Source organism: Larimichthys crocea, chromosome XVII (genome assembly GCF_000972845.2).
Source record: "Larimichthys crocea isolate SSNF chromosome XVII, L_crocea_2.0, whole genome shotgun sequence".
NCBI classification, from domain to species: domain Eukaryota; kingdom Metazoa; phylum Chordata; class Actinopteri; family Sciaenidae; genus Larimichthys; species Larimichthys crocea.
Window position 1 is genome coordinate 13,910,774 of NC_040027.1, and position 22,679 is coordinate 13,933,452.

The 22,679-nt window shown below is 40.3% G+C and overlaps 1 protein-coding gene across 3 annotated transcripts in view; it reads left to right on the plus strand.

Moving 5' to 3' along the window:
- The first annotated feature begins 2,285 nt into the window (after positions 1-2,285).
- gabrb3 (gamma-aminobutyric acid type A receptor subunit beta3) overlaps positions 2,286-22,679 on the plus strand; it is a 35,636-nt gene continuing 15,242 nt past the window's right edge. For 2 of the 3 annotated variants that reach the window (XR_003464010.1, XM_010755231.3), the window contains exons 1-7: positions 2,289-2,874; positions 2,965-3,056; positions 3,140-3,207; positions 15,593-15,813; positions 17,924-18,006; positions 18,632-18,769; positions 21,287-21,439. Coding sequence is in view for 2 of the 3 variants with exons in the window: in XM_010755231.3 (XP_010753533.3) it covers positions 2,606-2,874; positions 2,965-3,056; positions 3,140-3,207; positions 15,593-15,813; positions 17,924-18,006; positions 18,632-18,769; positions 21,287-21,439 (1,024 nt within the window). In the remaining variant the exon portion in view is untranslated. Of the gene's footprint in view, positions 2,875-2,964; positions 3,057-3,139; positions 3,208-15,592; positions 15,814-17,923; positions 18,007-18,631; positions 18,770-21,286; positions 21,440-22,679 lie in introns of all 3 variants that reach the window. The other variant, XM_010755230.3, reaches the window with a different exon arrangement.

The following is a 22,679-nucleotide window of genomic DNA, read 5'->3' on the forward strand; positions in this document are numbered from 1 at the left end:
AATTTTAAGACAACAAAAGCACAAGTTTTTCTTCAGGTGATTATACACAAATAGAAACATACTAATGAATATTGTACTCCCTTCCTGCCAATAGTTATAGCAATCAGTATTAGGGGATAGTGATAGTGCAGCCTATTGTGGTCCTGGTTTAAGTGGGACAAACCAGGAGGAGACAATATGTCACACACATCTTCCAGCAACACAAATAAGACTCCATGGTATATTTCATCATTTCGTATTCATCTCCACCGGGATTAAGGTCAACTCACTCAACTCAAGAGTTGTTTATGAAGCTGGAGCACCTTTGTGACTCATGGTGAAAGCCTTTTGGTACCTCAGCTTCCTGACAGTGTGCATTCAGAAACAAATCTCCAGCTCTGGGTCATGGAGAAGTCAGACTGTAATGACAGACAAAGTAATTCCTCTTTTCTTTTGTATTAACAGGAATGCTGTTGATGGGAACAAAAAGCTGTACGCCATCTATGATACAAGGTAAGAATCAGTCCCTAAAAATACAGATACAGATACATTTGTTGGGAATAGTCCAGTTCAAGCACTCTCTCATTCTCTGCAGCAATATTGAACTTTTTCCACTATGGCAAATAGCCTACTGTAAAAAAAAAAAAAAAGACCTCTGAAACAAAGAATACAGATTGTCATGAAATCTTTACTGGAACAATTTACATTGAGTGACGCACATTTCACACCAGATCAGTCTCACTTCTGCTGCCAAGATTCAAGAATAAACCTGCAAGATTATAAGGATCAGAGTTAAACACACCATAGATGGAAATCACACTGATATGGAAATCTGTGGGCCCAGAATTAATTTACATTTTAATATTATATAAGTATTGTGCATGCATCCTTCATAAACTTCGAATAGACTCATTTTCAAAATAATAAAGGCAGGCTTTATTTTTGCCCCCTTAGTTAAAGTTGTTAGGTAGCACTAGCCTCCATAAACTCGTGGATATATTGAAGAAAATAAAACAACAAAAACTACTTTGTAATGAATTCAACTTATTATTTATAAAAGTTATAGTCACACTATAACTTCTACAGGCAGTGAGCGCCTAGAAGAACCAGATTTTTTTTGGGCCCCATGAGCTAACGTTAAGTAGCATTTGTCGCTATAAACTACTGTTCATATCTATATAGCAAATCTACAACAGCAAACCCAATGAGTATTTTTTAATCATCATCATTCATAAAAGTTATTTTAAAAAATCTCCTGTGGGCAACGAGGGTCTCAAAGAACCAGACTATATTTTCGCCTCCTTAGCCAAAGTTTGCTAACGGTAAGTAGCACTAGTCTCATTAAACTCCTGGTTATATCGGAGAAAATAAGACAACAGCAAACCACTGTGTGTTTTTAAATGAATTAATCAAAGAAGCAGACTTTATTTTTGTTTCTTAACTAAAGTTGGCTAACGGTAAGCAGCCATGGGGGAGTTAGGACAATTCCAGGGGCCCACGACTGACAGGGGCCCCGAAAAATAGGTAAACACCACGAGTCACCGAACAATATTTTTAATGATATTCGGGTCGCGGTCGGTCGGGTCGTTTGAAATAAAGATGCCGAGTAAAGTTTTGATGCGGGACAAAAAGCATGATTTTCCCAACACGTGGAACTGAGCAATGCCATTAAACCGCATTTTAAATTAATATAATAACTCAGTAATGCCAGTTTTATGTAGCACGATGACGCTACGAAGTTAATCAAGAGTATAGACTACTTTTTAAAATGCGGGTCAGGAAGCGGGTTGGGTACAATATTTCACAATTATTTGCTAGTTAGTTTAAAACGTGGGTCGATGCAGGTCGATCAAACATGGACCATCACTGGTAAACACCAATATAAAATTAGGGGGCCCAATTTGATTTTTTTGTCATGGGGCCCAAAATTCCTGGTGGCGCCCCTGACGGTAAGTAGCACTATCCTCCATAAACTCCTGGTTATATAGAAGAAAAAAAAGACAACAGCAAACCACTGTGTGTTTTTAAATCAATTTAACTTTTCATTTATAAACTTTATAGTAAAAATACATCCTATAGGCAGTGAGGGTCTCAAAGGAGCAGACTTTATTTTTGCCTCCTCTGTGCCACACACACACACATTGGGAGCCGGTGGTGGGTGTTTTTGTTGGGTTGACAAGAGACAGTTTGACAAACTCTGCTGTGACAGTAGAGCAAAAATAAAACATGTAGGTGTCTCATTATGACACACACACACACATAGTGCTGTATGTTAACATAATTGAACTCCTGGCCTGTCTGAGGCTCCCAGCTGCTGAAATAAGCCTCTCTATGCAGGCTGTCACGTGGGCTTTAATGATCAGCAGGGCAGCCTCTCTCGCACTCTGACATCCAAACTCTGAGTGAGCTCCAGGCTCCATGAGGGATTATTTCCAACCTGCATTTTACGCACGGACAGCGGACCTGTGGATTTTAAGCGCGATAGCTGATATTTGGCAAACACGGAGCAAAGCTGAGCCCCGCTGACCGGAGGATGGATCCGCGGAGCAGCCTGTCCGTGCGGCTCCGCTGCTGGCTGGCTGCCGTATGAACACATCTGACATCCAAGTAAACGCGCCACTGCCCTATGAAGCATGTTAACACAGGCTCCGCCAGAGGTAGACATGATGTGGAGCAAGTGTCACCTGATTTAACGGAGCTCGGTGGGTGTGTGAGCACCGTGACTTCTTCATTCAGTCATTTATTGAACGCTGGATATCATCCATCCATCCATCCATCTATCCATCCATCCACGCACACACACACCGCGCAAGGGATGTGGGGACCCCAGAAAACAGGGCTCTTTGACATCCTCTCATTGCCGCTGGTGGTGGCGGTGATGTGCTGTGCCCAGAGGTGAGTGTCTGGAGGTTAAAACCGGACACAAATGAAGGAGGTCCGCCTTCAAAAAGAGTTACAAGCCTTGTTGTTTTTTTGTCTTTTCAGCGTCAACGAACCGGGGAACATGTCTTTTGTCAAAGAGACTGTGGATAAACTGTTAAAAGGATATGATATTCGTCTACGGCCGGACTTTGGAGGTATGCATGCTGTAGTTTGGTGTGTTTATTCACCTTACACTGATATATTGTAGTCACGGTAACTTTATTTTGTGTATTTTAAGGTCCACCGGTTGCTGTTGGCATGAGTATAGACGTGGCGAGTATAGACATGGTGTCAGAAGTCAACATGGTAAGTTTGATTAGTCATTAAAGCTTTATTTAATTATCATTAATTAGACACAACATGAAGAAAAGTGCACCACTTACTTTATAAAGGGGTTACCTTATTATTTAAAGAATGGTTATATCATTATACACAGTTTGGGTTGTCAGATTGTGGAAAAAATATATATTTTTAGCCTGTAAATTGGAAAAAAAAAATGTGTACATGTTTGTAATCCATTAATTAATCATGAATCTTTGTCTTATCATCATCATATCACAATAATAGATCCAGTCTGCAGCTGTGAATGTTAATAAGATCTTAACAAATGCAACTCTGCAACCCTAAAGTCTTTTTATTAGCTGATAACTGATCTATAAACGATCAGTGAATGACTTATTAACTATAAACAACGTATTTAGTTAACAGTTTATAAAAGCTGCTTTGTCTAAAAGTTGTTTTTGGCAACCCAAAACTCATTCATGTTACAGATATGGGCTATAAAGCATTATAAATAAAGTTAATGAAGCCACTAGTTATCACATATAAACACAATATAAAAGTTGAGTTACTAGAAAGTTTCAAATCTATAAAAATTACAATAATCTATCCCAGCGTTTCTCAAACTTTTCACCCCGAGCACCACTCAGCCTTCCAAGTAGCACCGTTAAAATGCAGCAGTGCAGGCAGATGCTGCTCAGCTACCAGCAGTTCACAGAGGAGGCAGGCTTATTCCTCATCAAAGAAGATTATTTATTGTCCTGAACAGAACCGGTTCAAGAGTTTATTTGGTGCACTTCTCCTCCTGATATTTCCCATGTTATGCACTACGTGAGTGAACGTCACAATGTATATATATATGTATTCCCTTCATGCAATCTCTTAGTTTGTTTTTCATTCAAATGTTGTAGTATTTTTACAGTCTAATGTGTTTTTAAATGTATTTATTTCATTTAAAAATCCAAGTACCACTACAGGAAGGTCGTGTACCACCAGTGGTACTCGTACCATAGTTTGAGAACCAGTGATCTATACAATATCTTGAATTTCTCTAGCCCGGTTTGTATTGTCGAGAACAGTTTGGTCATCTGCTGTATCAGATGATGGCGTGTCGTATGGTTTTAATGGTGCTGTTAGAAGATGAGGTCAGTAAACTCGGTTGCCATGTCCTCTAAAAAGCTAGACCTTTGTGTGTGTGTGTGTGTCATCGTATGTGTACATGTGTGTTGTGGTTGGCACACCATGGGCTCATCCAGTTTAATGCCTGTATGCCATCTATCATTGGTCTGAACTGCTGACAGAGCTTGATGCCCTGTCACATGCTACCAAGAGGAAATAGCCCCCGACGTGCTGTCCTGACAAGTATGTGTGATGAAATGTACCCGTGGTGCATTTTAATGCATCTCCACAGAGCAGCAGAGTGCGGCTTAGTGAGAACCACGGAGAAACTAAACACTCGCTTCCGGTGACAACTGAAATTTAGGGCTGCAATAACGATCTTAATTTTAATTATCAACGGATCTGACGACCATTTTCTCGATGAACGATTAGTGGTTTGGTCCAGAAAATGGCTTGAAAATGTTGATCACTGTTTCCCAAAGCCCAAAGTGACGTCCTCAAATGTCCACACTCCAAGGATATTCCATTTACTGTCACAGAGGACTAAAGAAACCAGAAAATATTCACATTTGAGGAGCTGAAATCACAGAATCTGGACATCTTTTCTTTAAAAATAAAATACTGAAAATGATCTATTATCAAATAGTTGACAACTAATCAATTAAGGTGCTAATCGTTGCAGCTGTACCAATGTAGATGAGTAGTTTGTCATGTTAAATGGTGTGCTTAAATTAAAAGAAAACAGAGCAACTTATTGTTACAGATAATGGGATCAGTTCCTCCGGCGATTAAAAAAGATCATTTTATGTATAATTAATTTGTGTTTTGGATTTCTAAAATGACAAAATATGAAGTTAGTAAAAGAAACAACCACAGCAGAGGTTTGACAAACAGTGAAGCACGCCTCTCCAGCGGGCCAGGAGAGTTGAAGGGGGGGTCAAAATCGTGAAACACATATTTTTAGATTCAGTGACACACACGTCCTGCAGATATCATTATGTTAGACGTACGGAGCAAATACACATTCATAAATCTGTTTCAAAGTCACAGAAAAGACACTCCTCTTAACAAACTCCAGAAGTTGTCTGAGAATCATCACGTTTTTAAGTTTTTAAATGGACAGCCGTCGCCATGTTGGCAGTCCTGCCTCTTCCGCCTCCTGGCTAATCTAAATATCAGCAAAGATGTCAATCATCGTCGGACCTGAGGCGGGCTGAATGACACCTGGTTGCTCAAACAAACCATCTGTAATGTCACCTACCTGTCAGTCAAACCAGCCATGCTGTTAATTATGCATAACTTTAAGTGTTAATATAATGTGAACAGGTGAGTTCTATAAAAATTCACCCTCAGTACAGTTGTCATGAACGGGGAAATTAGCTATAGAGAGCAAAACAGTTTTTTGTACCAGGCTGTAAACATGTTTATTTCTGCTGTGAAGTTGGACATTTTAACATGGGGACCTATGGAGACTGACTCGTTCTGTAGCCAGCCTCAAGTGGACGTTTGAGGAACTGCAGTTCTTGCAAAGCATACTTCATGGTAGCATTATAAGCCAGTAGTATTGGGGGCTTTTGGGGTGAACAGTTGTCTTAACTTTGTCTGAGGCGTCTACAATGTTATTGCCTTCTTGTATAAGAGGAATAATGTCCTTTGTTTGCCAGTTTCACTGTCTGATAAAGCACCATCCTAATAATCTCTGCAGCTGTTACTGAGGACATTACGTACAAACTTCTCAGCTCAGATCATTTGAACGTAAGCCTTTGATTCTAAGTAAATAGAGACATACACATAATTTCTTCTGTCTCATTAGCTTTGAAAATCTATAACCCGTTAACTAACTCTCAGCACTTAATGGGCCAAACCTAATTTCCACGGCAGAGACCACGCCCGCTTTTAGCTTGAGAGATGCTGTCTGCAGAGCCGTCCTGTATGAAAGCATTTGGCGATCATATCAGACTCTGTGTTAATGGTTGTAGGCATGAAGATGGGACAGAGGCACATACATTTCCTCCTCATGGCTGCAGGAATTGAATAAATCTAGAAAATGCACTTGAGCATGTGCTAAAATGATTCACTCGTGATACAAATGATAGGATTGCATCCTGTCCACCAGGCGTTTTATTGTTTGATTTGGCGGATATACCAAAATATGCACCACCATCCTGATGGAGTATACAGTATCACACTCACTAATCACTGCTCAGGCTGCTTTTAATATCTTAGATTCTGCTGTGACTTAGAAAACAAAGTGACCTCACATCAGCACTACTTCAGTTTATTTATTTTTTAATGCCTGCAGCTATAGATCACTTTTATCAGGGTATCCTGAGCAGCCAGCGCCACCGAACGCTGTGGTAGTTTATCTGTAGCCGCCAACATTATTTGGTTCATTTCTGTCTAAGCTGCATTTCAGTTCCCACTCCAGAGGGCTTTGACATTTGTAGCTCCGTCTCACATTTTGCTTACTAGAGCATCTCAAGGCTTTCAATGAAGTGTGTTGATGGAGAATCCCTCTCATTGGTATGCAGTACTGTAAAAAAAACACTGTACAATACAACTCTTAGCACATTGTACAATATATGTGACCAGATATGATCTGTTATTTTGGGAGGTTTCACTGCAGGATTTCCAGATATTGATTATGTCTTGACGGGCTGTTAAAGCAAATTTAAATATATTTTTTAGCAAGTAAGTGTTTGATTAAAACTTACAGTATGTCAGTTACTGTGGACCTGAAAATAACAGGATCACAACAGCAAGAAGCCCAGCTCCACGTCTGTCTTCCAGCCTTTTATTTCACCAAAATCTCGCCAATGATTAAAAGTCAGTGGCAGATTTACTCTTGTCTGGCAGCTTCTTGCTCACTCACTCTCTCATTTTTTGTCTTTTTACTTCTGACATTGTGTCTATAGAGGCTGCTGAGCCTGGTTACATTGCCCACTTGCCTAGCTCCGGTTCTAGCACGACACCAGCTCCGTGCCACAGGCCTGAAAACGTCCTCTTCTTGGTGGTCCAGAACGCCTGTGGTACAGACACTAACGCTCCACTGGTGCTCTGAGCTCACAGTCTGGGCTGCTCAGCTAACAAACCGAGCTAACATTCACTAACAGCAGCTACAGTTTACTTCACAGTCCATCAGGAAACTCTGTAAATCGCAGAGAGTTGAGTTGGAGCAGAGAAAACATTTTTCTCCATAAAATATGATCCAGTTTCACCAAAATCAGTTAAATGTTTGGTGGTGTGTGCTGTAAATTATACATACTTCTTGTGGGTGATCGTACCCGGAGCACAAAATTAGTGTAGAGTTCGAATGACACCTGATTATAAGTCAGTGTTTAAACCATCAAAATTATTTTAATTATATTATTTTAAATCAGTTTTAATTCTGTTTAGACAGTTTTGAAACTTGCGAATGAAGCACCGTTCTCTTTGAAACTAGAAATTTGACATTTCCAGAGCAGGTGCCACGTCAATCGAGTTAAAAATCTTGAAACAAATACAAATGACAGCCCAGTGAGTGGCATGTCCAGTGTCCGTCACTGAAGACTTCGTAGTGATGTCTGAGTGAAGATGAGAACTGTCAGTCATCTATTGTACAACTCGATTGAAAAGGCATGTGCAAAAAGCCTTGTGATACCACACGGAGGGAAGCCACAACCTTGGGCAAAACAGCTAAACTACCACACAATGTTTGAATGTTAAACCAATTATTTTGGACTTTTAGATATTAAGGTGTAAAAAACATACATCACTGAACAGCTAACTTGTCTACCTTTGGACTAAGCTATCCGCCTCTTAAACATCTCTTGCTTGCCTGAGTTGGTGATTGGTTGCTTGTCAGAGTGTATGTGTGTGTGTGTGTGTGTGTTATTAGCAGTAACTTTTAATCTGTTAATAGGATCACAGAGTGCATTTAGTAAATCAGCGTCAGTTGTCAGCGCTCAGTTTAGAGCCGTGCTTTAAGAGGAGCGGGGAACAGAAACAGACAGATTGGATCTGCAATGCAGTGCAAGTCCTGTCTCTTTTCATACACTTCAACAAGGTCCTGTTAGTAGTATGACTCTCTTTCTCCACATGTAGAGAGGAGCAGGAGAGACTGTATCTCTCGTGAAATCTCTGCAGTCCATTCACACATTTCACAACCCGCTGTGATCGGGAGATCATCAGTGTTCCTCTTGTCATAGCTGTTAGAGAGGATCCACTCTTTTTTTGAAACGTCAGGTTGCTTTTGTGTCCGTTTCTGTGACGCCTGTGATTGTGGTCTCTGCTGCAGTGCTGGATTCCCTGACACAGGCAGGTTGTAAAGTGGTGAAAAGAAGAGCAGAAACGAGAAAACCTGGCACAGGATCAAGTTCATCTCCCTGACTTTTTAGCTGGATGCTCTGCGATGTGATACGCAGCTCTGTTCCACAAACCTCACACTGAACCAGACTAATCTTTAGATTGTTTTTTTTATTGGTGCCCGTTGAGTAACTGGTATGTTTCTGTGGCTTTTAATCAGACATAGAAGGATAAGATTTCTCAATATTTGACATAAATGTGGCCAGAATAGTCAAACCCAAATCAAGCAAATCACCTTTCCAGCTTAGCCAACATTTAATGGACAGATATCAGAGTTGTCTCAATCGTGTCTAGTTCTCTGCAAGAAACCACAAATGAGAAGAAACCAAGTGTAAATGTTGATTATAGCCTGATCTGTGAGGCTGACACCAACGATGTTATATCGATATATTGGCCAGTAGTATTAAAAAACATAACATACGCAAACAATCATGATATGGATCCTTCAGATTTTCAGTTTTTTGTGACCAAAATACATGCACTGCAGGAAATTGTAAAAAATAATCTTGTCAGTGCTCTCTGGAGGAAAAACTGTGTAATAATCATCTGCTGACATATATACAGACATATATGAGCAATAATAAGGGGTCAGCCCAACTCAGTCCGAGCTGTCTAAAGTGTCTTTTTCTTGTCTTGACGTTCTCTATGTTTACTGTTATCAGAGGTAACAGGTTCAATCACGTGAACATTGTCAACAACCAGTTGGTATGCTCTCTCTAGCACCATCAGGAACAAGTGGCTACACAGTAGTAATCTAAGCATGGAGGAGGCTCCAGGGAGGTGCACAAACGTGAAGTCTCGGAGTAACGTGTCCTCCCATTTGTACCATCACATGGCGTTTTTCTTCTTGTGAATTTCCAGCAGGTGCAGGATGGGAAATCTCAAAATAAATCTAGGTGTAATCTTGTTGTAAATAGTGACTCTGCGAGATTCTCAGTCTTTCTGACATCTTAAAAACTCCTTGTAGATGTGAGATGATGTCAGACTTTAGACTTATAAGATCTTTTCAAAGTCTTTGAGTCTATGGGAGGCATACGATTGGTTCAACACAAACCTAAAGATACAATTTGCATTCACCATCACATACTCTAAGTGAACTTCATTTTAAATATCTAAAATACAGGATGTGGAGCTGTTCTCAGTGGTGAATCAATGTAAAAGACTTCGATCACACAGATTACAGACCAAAGCAGAACCTCTCCTCAGAGAAGTGCTGTTGGCGGCGTGCTTTCAAACAGCTCGAGTCACACAAGGTATTGGCCCATTAGAGCCTGTGTGGGCGAGCTGCAGAACTTGTTGTCTAGGAAATTGGATTATTAATATATTTCTGTGTTTACTCGCTCTTCTTCCTTTTATTTTAAGATTGCTCTATTCCATAGTTATTTTTAAAACTCTTAGCTTAACAAGTTGCACTCTGGGAACAAAAATGCAATAATGTGTGTTTATTAGAGGTCGCTCCTTCTGATGTGAGTTTGTAAACTTTTTTAAAGACACACCTGTCCAGGAACATAAAGCACCTTATGCTGAAAAGCAGATCCTCCCAGCGGGGTTGTAGCCACAGCATGAGTCAGCTGGAAGACGGATCCATCATGTGGTGAAACACCCATCTAGTTGGACACTTTAACATTATCCACCTTCTGCCTGGAGGAAGCGTTACCCTTAAAAACTCATACTACAGATGTTCTCCCAGATTTATATCGAAGGGCTTAGTTAATAAGTCAGCTACATCACACGCTAAATAGCCTCGGGTTCCAGATACTCACAAAGTAAGGAGAACTCAGCTACTAGTGTAGTCCTCCAATATGCTGAGTTTTCCACTGAGCTGGAACAATGCTGCATTTAGTGTTACACAATAGCGGGATGTGACCCTACAGGAATATAAACCCTCTGTGCAGCAGAATCATTCGACTCGTCCCTCCAACACGATGCTTAAAATAAAAACGGAGCCTCGAGAGCTTTTATCGAGTTGATACGCCTGATTCAGGTGAAACTAATTGTGGCAGTTTTCCAGTTGGGTTTAGGGACACAAGTGGCTTAAAATTCTTTCCTCGTTCTAGGGCTTCACACACACGTACCTAAATGTCTAAGTAGTGTGAACGGTACACGAAAGGTGTTTAAGTGAAAGGGGTCGTAGTGATGACTCCACCGAGACTCTGCAGTTTCCCTCAGCTCTCTGAGCTTTTTAGCTTCTTTGAGCGCATTGTTTTGGTTTTATATCCAAATAAATTAAAACAAAACATTTATCATAATGTATTCCACATCTTACCTTTATGTCTGGCTCTGATCACCACTGCCAAACTGTCATCATATTTCAGTGGTATGTGTTTCTATGTCGTTAAGACGGATTCACGTCAATTGGAGGTTTGACCGCTCCGATCACGTGATTGGCAGCCGCAGCGTTGACATCCGACTGCAGTGTTTAGAACCGGATGAACTTGTCCACGTTGTGCTGTGATTTTTTAGCAACCCAGTTTCGGCTGTGTTTATTTTTTACGTATTTAACGCTGCTAAATTAAGACACAACGCAACTCTTTGAAATAGCAAATTAACAAGTTGCATAATGTAAACCTAATTAAAATATTGTATTGCAAAAACAAACCCCTCTTAAGCAGGTTGGATTCTAAGAAGACTTCAAGAAACATGTGGTTGTGGGTTTGGGCTTGCTTTTAGTTCCAGATACGTTGTACAGCTTCATAATTCATCACCTCATGCCAAAAAAAGTCTTGTTCTTACGACTAGTTTACAGTTAAACCAAAGTGCTGAGTATCTAACCTGACACGTGGGCTGTAATATTACAAGATTTACCAACTCATGAAGGTAGTTTTCAGTCCTATAAAAGAATGCTGTCTCCTAGGACTTTTGTGGTTGAATTAGATTCCTCAGTTATGAATATTGGAACTGAAAGCTTGCCTGAGATTCAGTTTTTGTGGTGGGGATGGTTCCTGAGAGAATAACTTCAGCCTTAACACCTCAACAAAAAAATGTTTTCTCGGGAATAAATCACCTGCGACTTTGCTCTCATAAGATATTAGTAGTTGCTGGTAGCCTGCTTCAAAGTGTTGAAAGGACTGAGATCATTTAATGAAAGGCTCTCTGTGGGAGGATGCAGAGACTGAAATTATTCCACGCATGGTTTGTAAAATGTACATAGTACACCTTTTCAATTCCACTGAGGACACTTAGCTGTCTTATAGAGTGATGAAAAGCCCCCGTCTCTTGCACGGGGCGAGCTTCTCTGAGTGCTATCCCTGTATTCCCAGCAGATATCTCGGTGTAAAGTTGACATAGACGATGTTTGACTGGCACACAGTAACCACGTCGGAGTATGAGACTATGTACACTCCATGAGCCGAAGATGACGCGACAGTCTCGTCCTCCCACTGGGCCTCATTTACTCACTGGTGCTGAGAACAAAACCTCAGTGTGTCTCTTGTGGTCTGACAACAAACAACACCGTCCTAAACACGAATCAGAGCGAGGATTAGCTGCATGTATTTTTAAAATTTGAATTAGTTACCATTTTGAAATCCTCCACAGGACGGTCCTTGAAAGCTTTTGGTTATCAGATATGTCTGTTGGTAATGTAATTATCATATGATGGAATATTACACAAACTCTGTGGACAGTCTGCACTGAAGGTTTATTTTCAAGAGAGCTGGGACATAATTTGATATAATCATTAATGACTTTCATCATATGGATGTTAATATGAACATATTGTGTTAGCGTCCATAAGCAAAGAAGCAAATTATCTGTAATGGAGCGTGGCATTAGTGCCGGCGGTGCACTGAAGTCACGTTCACATGCGGCTGATCGGCATCAGCTGTTTCATTCATGCTTCCCAATCAACGGTTCATTCACAAGCTGTCCGATCACATTAATGCACCTAACCTGACACTTCTCACTATGACTCTGCTGAGGTGTATGGGCCAAAGCTGATAACTACTACAGCTTCCTCCACCACCCCACCCTCCAAACCTTTGGTTTTGTTGATTTAACTGCACGGTGGTGCAGTGGTTAGCACTGTCGCTGTCCCAGCAAGAAGGTTCCCCCAGCTGGAGTTTGCATGTTCCTCCCTGAGTTCTCTTCAGGTACCCTGGCTTCAGTCCAAAGACAAAGACAAGCAGCTTAGGTGACTCTAAATTGCCTGTAGGTGTGGACGGTTGTTTGTTTCTATGTGTCAGCCCTGTGATGAGCTGCTGACTTGTCCAGTGGGTACCCTGCCTCTCGCCCAATGTCATCTGGGATAGGTTACAGCCCTGATAAGGATGGATGGAAGATATATGTCGGGGGGGATTAGTTGTCACAGCAATATCCTTGTCGCTACTCAAATTCTTTGAGATCTCCATCAAAGAGTGTTTTCTGCCAAATCTCACTGTATGACCATTTGCTGTATTTGTTATCAGTGCTCAATTCCTTGACACAAGGACCCGTCCTTCCGTCCTTCCAGTAGACTCCAGAGGCTCATGGTGAAACACCTTACTAAGGCTCTTTTGCATAGTAGTAGCAGTCATTCTTTTACATAAAGGATCTCCTAAATATGTTTTTGAAAGAATTGTAAGTCAGTTAAGTTAAATGTATTTGTATTTGAGTGCTTTACAAATATCTCAAATAAATCATATATTTATCAAACACAATACACAATAAATACATAAAAAGCAGATGGTGGCGTCTAAACAGGTTTGTCTTTAGCTAGAATCCAAAGAAAGGACATAGTGTAGGTGCTACTGCCTCAAAATACAGATCACCACGAGACAGATCATACGCATTAAACGGGATGTTTAGCATTGATCGGTACTTTCTGGTGGACAAACTATGTCGTGTAATGGCGACACTGTCTTCAACAAACATACAGCAATAAGCTAGTATAAGCTGACACTGATCACTAAGTAATGTAGGGACTATTTTTGAGGTGTGTTTAGGAGATCACAATCAGATTTTCTTGTTCATATGAACAAATATATTCAGTTAAAGTTGAGACCTACAAAGCCAAACTTAAAGTGAATGTATGAATGGAGAGTAAAAGTTATTAAAAGTGTTTTAATACTAAATAAAAGTTGTAGCACAAAGGAAACGTGTTCGAAGTGACGTGATGAGCTATTTTTGCTTAAATGTAACTGTACGAGTGTCTGACATAGTCATAATCATAAAGAACTCTTTGTAACACCTTTCATTGGAAAGGATGGCAACAGTGACCTCCAGCATGGCTGCCAGAGGGTGTCTCCCTGTGCACGAACTGTAAACCCTCTGTGGGGAATACGCTGCAGCCTGGAATAGAGCCCCGTGGGAGCTGCAGGTTACTGAAGAGCAGGAGGGTGTACTGTACAGTGTGTACAGCGAGAGTGATGTGGTTTCTGTGTTTGTGAGATGTTTCTGTCGAGATGCTTAAAGCAGTCTTCGAGGCAGTCGAGGACAAACTGCTGAGGTGGGATCTGAAGATCTAAAACAGACTAAAATAGCCGCGGTCCAGACTTTTGAGCGAGAGGCTCCATCTCTGTAGTCTAAGTGCTGTTGTGTAAAGCTGATTCACCCGGCCCACACCTCTGCTGCGCGTGGGAGAGAGCGTAATGAGGGCATCTTCTGTTCACAAGGGGTGAACGAGAATTGGGAGGGCGAAGGCATCTCTAAAGAGACTTGGAAAATAAAAACAGCCAAGTCTCAAGCCAGGGATTTTCTGGAAACATATTGTCTTGAATTGATTACTACAGAACGTACACCTACTCTGACAACATGAAAAAGAGTCTCGGCCTTCCTTTAGATGCAGATTTAGGAGAAATGTAGTCTTTAATTTTATTAACTTGCAACGAAAAGGCAGATAAAAGAGTGTAAACCTGACACATTTTCAGTAACTAGAGGCAACTTTTTAACAGGGAAGGAGAATAAATACGTACACGAGCACACACATGCTAAATTATTCATAGGAATCAATATTATATTATACCGTCAGTCAAATTACATAGTGTGATTCATTCCAAACAGTCCACACTTTGTCAGCCATGCATGACGCAGCTGCCCCTTTGCACCAGTGTGTGTTGTGTGCGCGGTCCAACGACAGAATCAACAAAAATAATGCACGTCCTTATTTTGTGTCAAAATGAGGTCAGCGGTTTCCTCGTCGAGGAGCCACGCAGTCGTAATAATTAGCTCAGCGTGGAGAAAAAAAACAAAAACAAACACTGGCATTGATTTTTATATCCAAAGGAAATTAAGGCATTTCTGAAGACCTTATTATAAATCTGTTACCGCACCAGAGGATTGAAAATGTAGGCATTTTCAACACGCGCCAAGTTTTTTGTTTATTTCCTGAGACCTGCTTATTTATTTAAGAGAACATTAGTCAGCAGAATAAAGCCAAGTGAGCTAGTAAAGAGCTCCATTAAAGGGCCTGGAAAAGCTTTTGTGTTTTGATGGATCCACTCGTGGAGCAAGCTGCGAATAAACAGCCAATAAATTATTGAAATAGCCTCATGTCATTGCATGTATGGCTAGTAATATGCAATGAAATCTATCTATCTATCTATCTATCTATCTATCTATCTATCTATCTACACTTGAGATATGCAGTGTAGTTGATAAAAGGGGTCAGTCACCAAAGCTCAAACGTTGATGCTGTGCCTGCAGTAATGGAAATCTATAGTCTGAGGGCTACTGCCAGTCTTGTGCACAGAACAGCTGAGAGAGGTTTCTCCTCGAGACAGGTCTTGAAATACGGTCACCCCGAGCGGACTGATGAGAATCAGAGTTGTTTGACATTTCTATAAATATCACCTTTGTTACAAAGAAAGAAAAATCCATCTCGAGCGCCCAGCTGCAGATATTCAAACACTGAATTTGTTTCAATGTTCAACGCCGGCCTGAAGAAATACTTATTTATACTGTATCTGCCATATAGCATCATTGCATCTCAGATATTTATTGTTGCTACATGACGCTGTTTTACTTCCCGCAGGACTACACGTTGACTATGTACTTCCAGCAGTATTGGAGAGATAAGAGGCTGGCCTATGCAGGTATCCCTCTCAACCTGACACTGGACAACAGAGTAGCAGACCAGCTCTGGGTCCCAGACACTTACTTCCTCAATGACAAGAAGTCCTTTGTTCACGGTGTCACTGTAAAGAACCGGATGATTCGACTACACCCGGACGGGACTGTTCTGTACGGCCTCAGGTGAGCTCTGTCATGATGAATTCTCAAAGAATGAACCTTTATTACCTCGGTGCATCCCCAGTTAATGTTTTCCTGTTGCCATGATACGTCCAGAATAATCTCCACTTTATTACAGTACCTTTCATGTAAAGATGCAGGATTTAGCAAATAATGTGAAAGAAGAATATAAAAACAATACCATAAAAAAAAAGATAAAAATACCTGGCGGGACCTGGAAGGGTGTCCCAGCTCCAGAGCGAGAGTATTCACAAAAACAGTCTCACCTTATTTCTTGTGGGAAACAAGAACTTCTAAATGAAAAGGTACCATGAATGAAACTCCACAGTTTTATTTACATTTAATGTCTTGTATTCTTTCCTTTAAAGGCTTTAAAGTGTTGATGAGTGTAGCTTAAATCGATCAGCATCAATTTTTATCACTCTGGGGAATCATTTTTAAAAGATCTGCAGTAAAGTCCCTGTATTGCCATCTTTGGGGTCCCTGTCGAGACCCTAAGCTTGCAAAGGAAGCAGATGTTATTGCATTTTTTTTTTACTGTCATATAAATCATCTAGCCCTCCATCAGCATCTTCCTGGTTGATGGACATGAGGTTTTTTGTCAAAGTTGAGAAATTCAAGTCCTCAGAGACTTGTCTGAGAAATTTATTGTCAGGTTGTGACCTTTAAAAACACATTTTTCAAAAAGCTAAAAAGGCTTCCACTGATCAGTAAAAACACATTTTTCAAAAAGCTAAAAAGGCTTCCACTGATCAGCCACAACTGTCTTACTTCTGACTATTAGTATAATGTCCCATGATCATTTTTATGATTTGTTTTATTTTCTACTTTATGATACTAATTAAGTATATAAAGTTAATTTATTTATTAATTAAATTACTCTGTCCCTTGTCAGTTCTTGTCATTGTGTTGTATCCTGTACACATGAGGAGTGAGTCCAAAATCTGATGTTCAAGGCACTTTAGCTCGGATCCATCCTTCCATCCGAGTTTTTTTTCTGTTTCATGCTGAAACTTATTAGGTTTGCTTGCTCAGAGAGAGGACACCTTGACCACTACAAATATCCAACAGGTCGCATGCTTCATCTAAAGGCCACATCCTTTATTAAGACAGAAAAATATTTTTTATCTCTCTTATTTTCTGTTCATGTAATTGTAGAAATACTAATAAAATTGTACTGGAAAAAAAACAGGAGTTTCCAAAGAATAAACGACTGTACAGAGATTGGACTTAGAATATAGCAATAATCTTGTTACAGAAGACTACGAGAGGAGTGAGTATAACATGACTCTGTTGTTGTGTTGATGGAATTAGTGCTTGGAAATGGATATTTGTTAACGTTAGCTACAGTTGAATACCGATATAATCATTCATTCCCATTCCAGTCATTCATTTCGCAAGAAAAAACAGATTTAAGCATTGATTGCAGCTAAAAGCAAAGTTACACTTCAGTCATGTGTCTCACATCCTGATAAAATCCACATATGATACATTTTCCTTAACATTTAAACTACATCTCCATTTGGCTGATAGGAAATCCGATGGATCAGTCTCGGTTCTCTTCTGTCTTCACACTCCAGTCTGATCCATGCGGGAGCAGTAAAAAATTACATACTGTATGCATCGTGGTGAAACAGATGTATTCACACATTTTCAACATCTCACACCGCCTCCCGCTGTGGTCTTAACGACTGGCTAATGCTTACTGGTTTTTGCACTCACTCTCGGCCTTTACGCTATCGCATAGCTTTCCAATCTGCCCGAGACTCACGAATTAGTGAAGTATGGAGTGTTTTATTTGTTTTGTTGAAGCCATTTAAGCTGCAGTTCTCATAGCTTAATGCTAATACAGTGGGCATCTCATCAGCTCATATTGCATAACTTGTCTAATATGTTTATTTGGAGTGCAGCTCAGGATTGGATTCTCAATATAACAATGAAAAAGCCTGGAAGTGCCATTAGCAGTAATTGACAGGGAGTTTTCACTTTCATACAAATAATCATGACTGCATTAAAGGGAGCACATCTCTATTTGACGCGGTGCTTTAGATCACCCAGAACAAGGTCACCCAAGTAATGCATGCCTGTCTTTTGGTTTTTGTTTTTGATTCAGGATCACGACGACAGCAGCCTGTATGATGGATCTGAGGAGGTACCCGCTGGACGAACAGAACTGCACTCTGGAAATTGAGAGTTGTAAGTTTAAGCCCTGCGCCTCGGGCTTCCTAAAGAAATACAGCAGACGGCCGTACTTTTTCATCCCCTAAAAATATGAACAGCGCTGTGATTCTCGTAAAAAAAAAAAAGTTCTCACAATCCTCATCTCGCAGAGACAGAAACTGCACAGACTGCTGAATCGTTTTCGATTTATTAAGCTGTCGTATCTCATTGAGATTGCTTGCTTCACCCTCTCTAGTTAGAGCTACTGTGTCTTTCCAGAAAGGTTTTAGCCAGACAGTGATCTCCATAGTAGTGCACATTAATGATTAGTCCAACTTCATCAGTCTTGATGACAAGTGTGACTATGTATGCTAAAACTATTGATAATTATGGATCTCATGCATGTGGTATAAGTCTGTCTGCCTGCAGTGACACACATCCCCGTGAAGATTTACATCTCATGTAATCAGCACTTACAGCCGGCCCGGCTATGATTCATACGACTCTGTGTAAATCAACCCGAGCTATTACGCCCTCAGATTTTATTTAAGCAAATAAAAATCTATTATTAATTTTAGCCCAGCAGCAAAATGAGACGGCTTCGCTTTTCAGTGCAGGATTCACACCTCGCCTTGTTTCCTTTCCTTGTGTCCGTTTGCAGATGGTTACACGACAGATGATATAGAGTTTTACTGGAAAGGAGGAGACACTGCTGTGACCGGGGTGACGCGAATCGAGCTCCCTCAGTTCTCCATAGTCGACTACAAACTGGTTTCCAGGAACGTGGTCTTTTCCACAGGTATGTTCAGAATTATGCCAGCCACATGCTGTATTAAACCCTTTTTGCTCCTATCAATTGCTTTTGGGCGATTGCTCAGACTCCAGAGGCTTAAAGCAGAGAGGAGTGCAGTTATACTGAATATCAGCATGGCTGTGAGTCGGTCGGCGTGCTGATATTCAGTATAACAGCACGATCTCGAGTGTGATATTGCTTTTATACAACAATTTTACAAGCACCATTTATTGGTTGTCAGTAATAAGTGACAAAAGATTATGATTTCTTTGTTTATTAAATAAATAAATAACAACTGGACAGGGACTGCACATAAACAGTATGACTATAAATGTAATGTTAAGGTAACATTATTAGAACACCTTTCAAGTGAAGTAATACATGAAGTTAAAAGTCACAGTGCTGTTGTACTACAACTGGACTCACTGTTGTATAATGTTGTTTATACACGAGACACCTTAACTCACATCCCTCTGCACCAGTGTTCATGTCCATGTTCCCATTATGTCTTTAAAGCTGCTGAAAACTTATTTGTCCATAATATGAAATATTCACTAAATAGGTGTTATTAATGGAGAGTTTTACACTCACAAACTCAGCTAATCTACTTCATCAATACTGTTTGGGTTTGATTTTATCATAATTTGATTGACAGTAACCAAGTAATCCAACAACTTTCAATAGATTTGAATTTAAATGTTGCTCAGCCCTGATTAAGGGCCTTTAAAATGCTACACGAGGCACCCAAATATCCCCTGTGGCTCACCTCTACCTGTACTTTACTACTAATGCAAGAGTCCACGTACGCATTACTGGATTTACATCACATCATGACCTCTCTCACCAGCACTGGGAATACTAACAGAGAGATTTTATTATTAGACCAGTGTGTTTCAGCTTGTGGCCTTCATCAGGGTCATCATGAAACTCATCTTCAGACTTTTTGCACCTTGGAAGTCGGTGAAGTTGTGCCAGAAACCCTTACTATGCTGGTACAATAATAATAGAGAGGCAATTACCCCTCTATGTCTTCAAGATCTTGATAAAAGAATAGGGGGCTGTACTTACAGTAATGTAATGTATTCATGAGGCAAAGCACCGACAGCGTGGATTATTCTTTTCTAATATAAAAACTCCAGAGGCACCAAAACAGTGATTATTCCCACAGCTGAATTAATGACATGTAGGACGGATACTGTCCGAACATTTCTGAGCCGATAATGCTGAGAGAGCTATTAGAGCCTGTTACAATGAGAGGTCAGATCTTTGTGAAAATATACTCCAAGACGTGTTTTAACATCCTCTTAGGAGCAGCACAGGTGTGTTCTGTCACCCAGTTAGCTTATGCAAGTAAACATTATGGGTCAACGAGGCCGCTCAGTGTTTACAGAGACTGCAGAGCTTCAGGTACTCGTCCTTGTGCCTTGTTCAAGTACATGCAAGGTCTAAGTGTCACTCAGTTGGTTGATTTATTAACAATCTTTATTTTTGTGAAGTGCCCAGTAAATTATATGAACATTTTGCCTATTAATGTCAAACATCTGTTTCAGTTAAATTAAAGGAATAGTGTGACATTCTGGGAAATACGCTCTCAGAGAATTCGATGAGAATAATGATGCCGCTCTTAATGATAAATTATTATCTTAAATATTAGCTTTTCATAAAGACTAAACACAGGGGGAAACATCTTGCCTGTCTCTAAACAAGATCTGCTCTAAAGGTCACATATCACCGTTATATTTTGTCTGTTTAAAGTGCAAAAACGACATGTCATGCTAAGCTAAGTTAACTGCTAAACCCTTTCCACGTGGAGCAGATAAAATATTGTTAAATGTTACAGAGACTCAACAATTCCCACCATGAGCAAACACCTGGCGACAGTGGCAAGGAAACACTTTACCTTTAAGAAGCAGAAACCTCGAGCAGAACGCAGCTTATTCGCAGGCGGACATCTGCCGGTTGATTAACACCTCTCTAACTCAAACAGTCATGTTACTCTGACTACAGAAATGGGAAACATATGGACAATATCTTCCTACAAGGACAATGAAGATCATGTTATTGGACAAAGGTCGCCTGTCAGTCAGCATATTCAGTGAGGCTGTCGTGTATTTTCTAATTCAACTTCTAGTTTGTCACTGCCTAACGTCATCGTAACTTACTATACTCTTGGTACTTTCTTTTCCACGACTGTGCCACCGTAACGTTACTCTTTCACCACCGCAGACTGATTGTGTGAGGTAAGACGGGTGCAGGATGAAATGGTTGAATCCTGAAGCAGAGCAAACGAAATGTTACTAATAACTTCTAAAGTGGGACAAAATATTTGTCGTGTTTGCACACAGATAATCTCAAGGCTAAATTTCACAAGATGATTTGTAATTTGTACCACGCTCGCTTGTTTCCGTGGCAACGAGACCAGTTGATGAGGCCATCGTCATAGGAACCAAAACAAAGTGCTCGACATCTCCCCTCTTATATTATTAAAGAGGGCTTCTTCTTTTCTGCTGTGTTCTCCTGCAGGTGCCTACCCTCGACTGTCTCTGAGCTTCAAGCTGAAGCGAAACATCGGATACTTCATCCTGCAGACGTACATGCCCTCCATCCTCATCACCATCCTGTCCTGGGTGTCGTTCTGGATAAATTATGATGCCTCGGCTGCCAGAGTTGCATTAGGTATGATGAGTCCCATACAGTAGATTGACCTCAGCTCTGTAGTTTCACCTTCAGTCACTATTTTCAGTTTCATAGTTTTGGCCTGCAGGCTTGTGAACAGCTATACCAGTTATCAGTGGTAAAACTATCTGGTAAATGTGGCTAAAGGCTCATATTCTGAGGATGTTCTAATATTCTGAGAAACACAAAGGACGTGATGCTACAGGCTCAGTGTGAGGTTCGGTGTTATGCAACAGAGTAATCAAAATTACACAAGATGTGTGAGACGCAAAGCACTCCATGGGTGCTTTTTGTCGAGTGTAGGGCAACAAGAACAAAGAGAATCTGAATTTCTGTTGAAACGAACAAAATGTTAAATAAAAAAAAACCTTTTAGCTGTTCACAAAGAGAGAGACAGACATGTTTTAGTGAAGTACTGTATGTGAACACTGCCGTAGTTTTACTTGTTGATGCTGCTGGTTGGTTGGTTGGATTTACTGTGTTATAAAATCATGACACCAGCAGATCACTGGGTTTGTATGTTCCCAGACTTTAAGAAGTTCCCCCAGTTGAAAGTTTTCTTAAAACAAATTCAGCATATTCATAATTAATTATTAATTATTTTAGGCTTAAAATAAACAAATAATCTTGTACAGCATCAACTTCAAAGAAAGAATAAACTTTAAAAGTAAACCTGCAAAATATTTTTGATATATGAACTTTAACTTTAATTCTTCCTTGTCCTGAAGAGTAACTGCAGATATTTAGTGTGAGTCATAAACACAAATACAAATTTTGATGTTGGCTCTATTTTTGTGGTGCAGTTCTCTCACTCCTGTATTCTCCTTCCTCGAGGAGCCTGTCTGCATTCCTCTCTTCATCATTTTATGGATCATCTTCTTTGCTCTCAGTGTTTCATAGTGTATCATTTTAAAACATGTAGGTCTCCAATTTTCTCTTCAAAATGTGCTGCTTTTTCACTTCCCCCTCTCTCCCAGACACTTAGACCTGTAATGCTTTGCTGTCATTGTGCAGCAGCTCGCTCACACAGGTAGTAATGGACAGATTTTCTTTAAAAAAAGGGAGACAAATAAAAGAAAGAGAGGGCGGTGTGAGTGGGAGGTAATGAGGATGTTCTGAATGGGTGGCTACACAGCAGAAAGTGTGGCTTTGTTGTTATGTGAGATACATTTATGATTGATTACTTCTCTTCCCGCTGAGAGATGCTGTGCAGTAGACGGAGCATTTAGTGAGAGATCAT